Source organism: Periophthalmus magnuspinnatus, chromosome 24, assembly GCF_009829125.3.
Source record: "Periophthalmus magnuspinnatus isolate fPerMag1 chromosome 24, fPerMag1.2.pri, whole genome shotgun sequence".
NCBI lineage: Eukaryota > Metazoa > Chordata > Actinopteri > Gobiiformes > Gobiidae > Periophthalmus > Periophthalmus magnuspinnatus.
Window position 1 is genome coordinate 2,622,188 of NC_047149.1, and position 10,059 is coordinate 2,632,246.

The window sequence follows — 10,059 nt, forward strand, 5'->3', positions numbered from 1 at the left end:
GCTCCTCCTGCTCCTCCTGCCCCCTATAGCCACATGCTCCTCCTGCTCCTCCTGTCCCCTACAGCCACATGCTCCTCCTGTCCCCTACAGCCACATGCTCCTCCTGCTCCTCCTGTCCCCTACAGCCACATGCTCCTCCTGTCCCCTACAGCCACATGCTCCTCCTGCCCACTACAACCACATGCTCCTCCTGCCCCCTACAGCCACATGCTCCTCCTGCCCACTACAACCACATGCTCCTCCTGTCCCCTACAGCCACATGCTCCTCCTGTCCCCTACAGCCACATGTCCTCCTGCTCCTCCTGTCCCCTACAGCCACATGCTCCTCCTGCCCACTACAACCACATGCTCCTCCTGTCCCCTACAGCCACATGCTCCTCCTGTCCCCTACAGCCACATGCTCCTCCTGCCCACTACAACCACATGCTCCTCCTGCCCCTACAGCCACATGGTCCTCCTGCTCCTCCTGCCCACTACAGCCACCTGGTATAAAAATAATTACATACTAGATAATAAAAATGTTTTTTTTTTGCTCATTATAAAGATACATATTCATCTAAACAGATTAATAATTGAAACAGGTCTGATAATCTGATTCTTTGCAGCATCTTCATAGCGATACTTCACCGAAACAGGCAGCAGAATTACACTCACATTTTTAAAACATTTGTGCATGAAATTTTCAAAGAATTGCAGCATATATGGGAGATAGGGGGTAGGTGAAGTTGTAGGGTAGTTTTAATTTTCTTTTTTTCAGCTTTTACATTTTAACTTTGGTTCAGTAGAGGGCTGAAATTATCCAAATGATTCTAGTGAAGGTGTATAGATTTTAAAAACCTAAAAATGCAGGATTTGTGTTTTAAACATTTGAATGAAACAAAGCACAACTCCAGGTTTGTGATAAGGAAACAACATTATAACAGAGATCAGAAAATAGTGTAATATGAGCCCTTTAAATAATGTGGTTTTACAGGAGTTGCTCACAGGGAAGAGTCCGAAGAGGTAGGGGGTAGGTGAGAATGACAAAACAATCCAGCATTACTCAAATATTCATGAATCAGTCTAATCCCTCTCAGAGATCTTGATGAGGGGACACTGCTATGTCCCCTTTAAGTCCAAGTTCTATGTATTAAACTATATTTGACATTTATTTTAATTTCAGTCCTTGAGGTTGTTTTCATACAGTTTAGACCTGTATAATACCAGGGGACGCAGTTATAACATTAACCTTGGACATTTGTGAATGCAGCTCATTGCTCCACATGAAAAGGCTTTATATCCACAGAGCTGAGGGGTCCTGGTTTAGATCTGGTTTAGACCTGGTTTAGACCTGGTTTAGTCTTGGTTTAGACCTGATTTAGTCCTGGTTTAGACCTGGTTTAGACCTGATTTAGATTTAATTAAGACCTACTTCAGACATGTTTTAGACCTTTTTTGGTCCGGCCTCTCACCTGGTCAGTCTCAGTCAGGTAAAACTGGTCCAGATCCTGAAGCAGGAAGTCCTTGTGGTCCAGACCTCGAACCAAATCCTGGATCAATTCTCTGTCTGAGGGAATGGCCCGCCTCACCTGCACTGGCCTGATGGGGGCAGCACACACAACACATCATACCACAGTGAATCCTCGGCTCCATCTGACCCTCTCCTCTACAACCTCTGACATCCTCTCTCTCTTCACTCCTCCCCTCTCTCCCCCTCTCAACTCTCCTCTCCTCCACATCCTCTCTCCTCTCCTCTTCCAGGTCTCCTCCTCTCTCCACCTTTATCCTTCTCCTCTCAACACCTCCCCTCACCTTCTCTCTCTCTCCTCCTCCTGTCTCTCTCTACCTCTCCTCTCATCCTCCCTCCACCTCTCCTCCTTCTCTCTCTCTCCTCCTCTCCTCTTTTCTCCTCTCCACCTCCCTCCTCCTCTCTCCTCCTCTCCTCTCTTTCCCTCTCTCCTCCTCTCTCTCTCCTCTCTCTCTTCTCCTCCTCTCTTCTCTCCTCCTCTCCCCTCTCTCTCTCTCTTCCTCTCCTCTCCTCTCCTCCTCCTCTCTCTCTCCTGCTCTCTTCTCTTACCTGAGTGCGATGCGGTGCAGGCCGTACAGCTCGTGGGCAGGTGCGCACATGTCTTTAGGGAACATTCTGGTGAAGTTGTGGAGCAGAGGCATTTCTGGGGCAAGCGTTGGCACGGTGACCAAGCACAGGTCTCGATCCTGAGGGAGACACCAGAGGAGCATGTTCAAAGATCACTCAAAAAGTCATTAAAAGGTCCTATATTTCACAAAATGGAATATTGTGAGCTTTAAACCATGTTCAAAGGCTGTTATCTCCTTAAAAACAGACCTGGAGCTGTGTTTTGTTTCATTCACACATGTTGGAGTCACACTTTATTATTAGTCGGTCTGCATCTCCAAAGATTGAAATGCTCTGTTCCACCTTGTGATTTCACAAAGTGGTAGTTTTCAAGTTAACAGCTCCTTTTACCTTCAGTCCAGTAGAGATTGGCAATTCCTGGGCTGAAATTATCCAAATGATTCTACTGAACCTGTAAGGAGTGTTTTTTGCTTAAGAGAAGAACTCAGCTTAAATATACAGGGTTTGTGTGTTAAACATGTGTGAATGAAACAAAGCACAACTCCAGGTAAGTTTGTGACGAGAAAACAACATATATAATATAGATCAGACAATAGCGTAATATGGGCCCTTTTAACAGTGTGGTTTTACAGGAGTCACTCACAGGGAATAGTCTGAAGAGGTAGGGCAGGAAGTCCACAGACCTGAGCACAAAAAAACATATATCATGTCAGATTAAAGACATATTGTGCTTGTGTGTGCTCTATAGTTATAACCTATGACACTCGTGGATCATTATGTTATAATTTAGACATTTTAAATCGCAATGTTCATCCAAAAATAAAATAAAAAAGTTTGAAAACAGCATCACAGTAAAGATCATCACAACAAAGTGCTGTTCTGCCAGACCATGCTCAGAGCGCCATCTATGGATATAGAGACAGATCACAGTAGAGAGCAGTGGCTTTTTGTGCTATTTGTGCTAAAATAGCTGAAACAATCAGGGGAGGGATCAGTGAAAACAGGATTTTTCTAGAGGAATGGGGTCTTGAATGTCAGAGAATAAAGGTTATTTCAATGTCCTATATTACACACCTTGACTCTTGTGAGCGTTAATCCATGTTATAATGTTGTTATTTCCTCAAAAACAGACCTGGAATTATGTTTTGTTTCATTCACACATGTTTGAGTAACACTCTATTGTCTGCCTACATCTCCAAAGCTCAAAATGCTCTGTTCCACCTTGTGATGTCATGTAGTTAACAGCTCCTTTTACTTTTAGTTTAGTAGAGATTGGCAAGTTCAGGGCTGAAATTATCCAAATGATTCTAGTGATGCTGTATGAAGTTTAAAAACAGTGGAGCATTTCCTGTATTACCACATGACATCACAAGGTGGAAAAGAGTGTTCTCTGTTTGAGAGAGGGACAGGCTAAATATGCAGGGTTTGTGCGTTAAACATGTGTGAATGAAACAAAACACAACACCAGTTATGTTTGTGATGAGGAAATAGCATTATAACATAGAGCAGAGAATGTATGGGCCCTTTAAACATGAGAGTGGGTCAATGACAACAATTATAACATGTCTGCTTTCTATTCTGATATGAAACATGGTGACGTTTGTACCTGGGTTCATAGTTCTTGTCGATGGCGAAGAACTGAACAGTGAAAGCCTTGTGAGAGTGAGACAGCTCCCCTCTCTCTTTTCTCACCTCTTCCTCTTTTCTCTGCATCTCCTTTTTCTCCTCTGTCTGCTTATCACAAACATTTTTTCAAACATGTATTCAGAAACCAAGATAAAGTCATACCAGAGGATTTCAAAATGATATAGTGTCTAGAGTTGGTAAAGAGTGAAACCCTTCTATCGACCCAAATGACCCAACATTTCCAGTGATATGACAGGTTAGATAATTAATTTCATTAAAACATAATTAACATATTTATATTTAAGATTTTACTACAAATATTGCCTAGCTTTTTGCAGCTTTTTAATTTTTGTGGAGTTTATCATTTTACTTCTTGGTTGGAAATGGGCAGATGGGGCATATGTAGAGGTAATTCTATAACTGTTACCTAGCAACCATAATGTAAACAAGGTCCAAAACTGGTCTAATACTGTCAGAAAAATGTCTTTCTTGTCCATAGACTGTCTCTGCATTTTGGATGGATGGCATAGGCAGAGGGATTCTGTTTTACAACTCACAAATAAATCTATTTTTGTACTTTTTGTTTGTACTTTTCTTCACAAACTGCCACTTAACTAATGTAAAAGTATGATAAATATTGCCCACAGGTACTATTCACCAAACCAAGTAAGAATTACAAAAAATCTCTTTGCAGCTGATCTTAAATGAAAAAAATAAATAAATAAAATAAAGAGCAAAAATCCAGGAAGTATTTGTGAGTTGTAAAATAGAATCCCTTTGCCCGTGTCATCAGCACAAAAACTCAAAATACAGACACAGTTTAGGCTCAAAGAAGACATGGACACTTTACACCTGCATTTCACTAAATAAAGGTGTTGTCATTTATTTTTATTTGTCTTAACTATTGTGTAATTTAAGCAAGTTTTGGCCGTGGTTTACATCATGGTTGCTAGGTAACACCTCTATGTATGTTGTGTCCGCTGCCCATGTCCAACCAGGAAGTAAATGTACAATCTTCACCAAAAGTGCAAAACTAAAAAAATAAAAACAAGTACAAGTAGTAAAATCTTAAATATGATGACGTTAACTATGTTTTAGAGAAATGAGTAGACTAACCTGTCACATGCACTTAAAGTTTGGCCTTTGAGTTATAGTTCCATGTGAGCAGGCACAGGTAGAACATGCAAACAGATGCAATCAGCAGAACAAAAATATTGACCTGTTCAGAGGAGGTGGGTCCTGTCTCCTCTCTGTCTTCTGATTGGTCAGTCTCAGCCTCAGGATTCTTTTCACGCCTTCTCCTCACTGTTTGGTCTGTTTTCTCTTTAGTCTGTTCTGGTTGTTGGGTTTTTGCAACGTTTGATTGGCCCTTTTCAGCTTCTCTTGTCTCTGATGGGTCCACCTTCCCCTTGGTCTTTCCTGATTGGTCCCTTTCTTTCTCCCTTTTCTCTGATTGGCCCGATTTACTCTCTCCTTTCTCTGATTGGCCCATCTTCCTTTCAGTCTTTCCTAATTGGTCCTGTTCTTTCTCTCTCCGTTCTGAATGACCAGGCCCTCCCTCCCTCTTCTCTGACTGGCCCACTTCTCCATCACTCTCCTCTGATTGGCCCACCTCCCCCTCTCTCTTCTCTGATTGGCTCTGCTCCTCTGGGAACACGCCCTCACACTCGCTCAGGTCGTACTGTTGAAGCAGACTTTTCACGCTGACTTTCATAGTTACACTGATGAAACCCACAGCCACTCCGTTACTCTGGCAACAGATAAATAAATACAATATTAAATTAAATAACAAGAGCCTGGTTTAATCCTGGTTTAGTCCTGCTTCAGTCCTTGTTAAGTCCTGGTTTAGTCCTGGTTTAATCCTGGTTCGGTCGCTGTTGAGTCCTTGTTCAGTCCTGGTTTAGTCCTGGTTAAGTCCTGGTTCAGTCCTGTTTCAGTCCTGGTTTAGCCCTGGTTTAGTCCTGGTTCAGTCCTGTTTTAGTTCTGTTCCAGTCCTGGTTTAGTCCTGGTTAAGTCCTGGTTCAGTCCCAGTTCAGTCCCGGTTCAGTCCTGGTTCCTGGTTCAGTCCTGGATCAGTCCCAGTTCAGTCCCGGTTAAGTCCTGGTTCCTGGTTAAGTCCTGGTTCAGTTCTGGTTCAGTTCTGGTTCAGTTCTGGTTCAGTCCCTGTTCAGTAGAGTGATATTTCCTGACTTGAGTCCCACATGTGTCTCTGAGCAGTCAGAGCCTGAAACAGCTGTTCACCATCTGCTCCTCCAGATGGCGCTGCCCCACAGGGACACTGTAGTTGTAATATGGTTTGGCAGGATGACTTTAAAGAGTATCTCACAGACGGTAGTGTGGCTTTAGCGTAGGTTTATATTGTAAATTGTTTTAGGGAGTACCTCACAAACAGCCGTGTGCTGCAGCTCATTCTGGGTCTCGATTAGCTCCGTCAGAAAAAACGGATTGTCCACGAGCGTCTGGAGCTTCGTCTGTTCAAAAAAGACCTTCATCACATCGTCATGGTCCTCCACCCTGAGCAAAAACAGCACATAAACACACACACACTAACACACATATAACTGCATTATCAACAATTAAACACAGCTCATATGGACTGAACACTTAAAACAGATAAATGAGCCGTAAAAATCAGAAAAAGATAGAATAGAATAATCAAATAACACAATAATAGTGTGTGTGCTTACATGAACAGATGAAATGTGATCGTCTAAAACACCTGGTGACACGTGTCAGTGAATCTGTGGAATTTTACAGGAACTGTGTTTGGAATTCAAAATAACTTTATCCATCTTTAACATGTTTTTTCTTGGCGTTAGTTTGCACTTGTACTGTAAAATGTTGTCAGTCACATTCCTCATATCAGATGGACCTGATCACATGACATGCACACAATGATTTTTGGTGTGCATAGAAACATAGCCACTGTCTTTAACCAGATTTATATAAGCCATAAAAGAGATTGCAGGATGTTGAGTATAGCGCCCTCACCTGGCCGGGCGGATGGTGAGCTTGGGGCAGTACTGGTCCCTGACACAAACCTGAGCCACATAGTTTAGCTCAGTGTGTAACTGAAGAGGCTCAAACATCTCCACCAGGACTGGATCTGACACAACAGAATGAACAGAACAATAGAACATGGATTAAAGGAGAGGAAACAAAGAAGAGAAAGACGGAGAAGAGTGAGGGAACAAGAGAGGGATAGAGAGGGAAAGAGAGAGAGATGGAGAGAGAGAAGAGAGGGGGAGAGAGAGGGAGAGAAGAGAGGGAAGGACAGAGGGAGAAGGAGGGAGAGGAGAGAGGGAGAAAGAAGGAGAGAAGGACAGAGAGGGAGAAAAGAGAGGGAAAGAGAGGGGGAAGGAGAGGAAAGAGGGAGAGGAGAGAGGGTGGAGAATGGGAGAGAGAGGGAGAGGGGGAGAGAAGAAAAAGGGAAAGAGAGAGAGGGACAAAGAGGGAAAGAAAGGGAGACAGAGGGAGAGGAGAAAGGGGGAGAGAGGGAGAGAAGAGAGGGAAGGACAGAGGGAGAAAGGGGGATGAGAGAGAGGGAGAGGGAAGGAGAGGAGAGAGGGAGAGGCAAGAGGGAGAAAGAGGAATGAAGAAAGAGGGAGCGAGAGGACAGAGGCAAGAGGGAGAAAGAGGGAGAGAAGGGAAGGAAGGAGAGAGAGATGGAAGGAGAAGAGAGAGGGAGGAGAGAGGGAGAGAAGGAGAGAAGGAGGTGATGTTATTATAGACTAGGGTTATTAAAAGTATAAATAAGATACTAAGATACTAATCAATACTAAAACAATTATCAAAACTAGATACTCATTTGAGCAGGTATGGATACTGCAAAGCTCTCCTAGACAGGAAACTCACTCCTTGCTCACTGCTCCTTTCTGCTCTTGTCCCATGAAATACCTACCGTCTAAATAAGAGGATTATTCAACTAGTACACATTTTGGTCAAATAAGACTCCATCAGCCGATTCATGGACTAAACGTCTAAAGGACCACACCCTACAGCACTAGTGTATATAGTGTATACCGGTATATCTCTATTCAGTTTTTTAAATTTGCATACGTCTTATATTCAGTCTGAGAGTTACCCAGGTCATGGAGGTGAGGGCTGAGCAGGAGGACAAACTGCAGCTCTGGAACAGCACAGAACATGGCCCTGGAACACACAAGGACATTTAGAGACAAAATTAAACTTTCATTTGTAATAAAAGACTGTGTTTTTTTCAGTAAAGCAGATATTTTTGAGGAGGACACTGCATTAAAACAGGGTATAACAGAACAGAGCACATTTGAAGGTTAATATGCAGTTGTTGAAAATAGCCCAGTTTCATAGTTGATTTTACCTCATAATCTCCAGAGAACTGGCCACAGCAAACGTGGGCTCAGATACAAACAGATGCAGGAACAGAGTATTCATCGGCTGCAGGGACAGAGAGAGTGGGACATTTTGGAGATACACGTATAGGGATAAAAACTTTATATTCTCATAATTCTGAAACCCATGGATATAACTCCCAAAAGGTCCAAGTTTCTGCTCCAAGAATTTGTCAAATGTTCTCATTATTAGTTTGGGATTGGTTCCACAAACTTGTCATATCAATCTTATATCTCAAAGTCCTGTCAACTGAACACTCACATCTCTGGGGTTGAATAATGGTTCCACTTTCGGAGGCTATTGTGAAAAAAATCATTGAACTTTGTGCCAGTTTTTGTTTCATGTGGATATGCCCAGTAATTACAGAGATATTAACCATAAACCAGTTCAAAGGTCAACATATCTGCATCTGACAGTTACACAGCAAACTCCACCTGAGAATTCTGAGCTGTCTCCAGCTCAGGTTAAACTATTAAGACTTTGCAGCTGATGTCATCAACTTTGATGTCTTCACACTCTGGGGGTGTGATGTTTACTAGGGATTCTACAATGTGGGGGTATGATGTTTGTTAGGGATTCTGATGTCACCTCTTCGGGTTCACTGCTCATACATTTCACAGTATAGTAAACAGTTTTCCCAAAGCATGTCTTTGAGCCAGACCTTGTACTTCTTGGAGCCGGAGATGTGCTGGACAAATGGCTCCCACTCGGCCTGATCCACTAAGTCTCCAATGGGGTGGTCAGAGAAGGAGGCGTGCGCCAAAAGCTCATCTCTGTCACTGAGCAGAGACACGGCCAGAATCGCCTTCTCCCTGAAGACACAAGAACAGTCACAAGGTCCTATAATACGCAAAATGGAGCTCATTATAGAGCATAAAGGAGTGACCACCCCCCAGTTCTGAAAGTAAATTTCTGATACATTTTTCCCATAGACTTTCCAAAGTCATTTTTCTAAAAGCCTTTTGAGCTTTAAACCCTATTATAATGCTGTTAATTTCTTCAAAAAACATACCAGGAGTTGTGTTTTGTTTCACTCATATATTTAAGTAATCCTTTGTTATTAGTCAGTCTCCAAACATCTCCAAAGCTCGAAATGCTCTGTTCTACCTTGTGATGTCATGAAGCGGTAGTTTTCAAGTTAACAGCATCTTTTACCTTTAGTTCAGTAGAGATTGGCAATTCCAGGGTTGAAGTTTAAAAACAGTGGAGCACTTCCTGTATGACCACATGAAATCACGAGATGGAACAGAGTGTTTTCTGTTTAAGAGAAGAACTCAACCTAAATATGCAGGGTTTGTGTGTTAAACATGTGTGAATGAAACAAAAAACAACTCCAGACCTGTTTGTGATAAAGAAACATCATTAGAACACAGATCTGAAAATAGTCTAAAATGTGTCTAAACTAGATCCTGATTTGAGCAGATATCAATACTAAAAAGACGCATTGAGAGAACAGAAAGGAACCTTTCCTGAATATGTTTATAATGATGTCTCTCTGCATCTTTCACAAGTATAAGACACATAGACTAGTATACACCCATGGACCATTATGAACCTACTGCACACTGAGGATTACACACATATAACACACATGGAATAGAAAAGAAAATACTACCATTTAATGTAGAAAATCACAGTATAATATCTGTTTTTAACTATAATTGTGGTATCAGAATCAGTATTGAGTATTGAGTGTATTCCTTAGTATTGAAATCAAGTTTGACATTTTAGTATCGTGTCAACAATAGTCTGATCACATCGGATTCAAACAGCGTGGGGTCTCACAGCATGTGGATGACGTTGACTCTCCCAAACACAGACACAGAGGAGTGGTTCAGCTGCAGCAGAGAGTTTATGCTCTCAGCGTCGGACGATTCACTTCTGCGAACCCACACACTCTGCAGCTCGCCCAGAGTCGACTTGACCACACGCATCTGACACAGAAATGAAGACAACTTTAATATGTGCAACAGTGTGGACATAATGAC

General features: G+C 42.3%; 1 protein-coding gene across 1 annotated transcript in view; it reads right to left on the reverse strand.

Moving 5' to 3' along the window:
• The window catches only part of cfap61 (cilia and flagella associated protein 61), a 26,000-nt gene extending 15,995 nt beyond the window's left edge, over window positions 1-10,005 (reverse strand). Inside the window, 11 exon segments of the mRNA XM_055232380.1 lie at window positions 1,452-1,578; window positions 2,057-2,193; window positions 2,718-2,757; window positions 3,681-3,727; window positions 5,358-5,450; window positions 6,082-6,214; window positions 6,692-6,806; window positions 7,785-7,852; window positions 8,040-8,116; window positions 8,733-8,883; window positions 9,857-10,005. Of these exon segments, the coding sequence (XP_055088355.1) occupies window positions 1,452-1,578; window positions 2,057-2,193; window positions 2,718-2,757; window positions 3,681-3,727; window positions 5,358-5,450; window positions 6,082-6,214; window positions 6,692-6,806; window positions 7,785-7,852; window positions 8,040-8,116; window positions 8,733-8,883; window positions 9,857-10,005 (1,137 nt within the window).
• Between the last annotated feature and the right edge of the window lie 54 nt (window positions 10,006-10,059).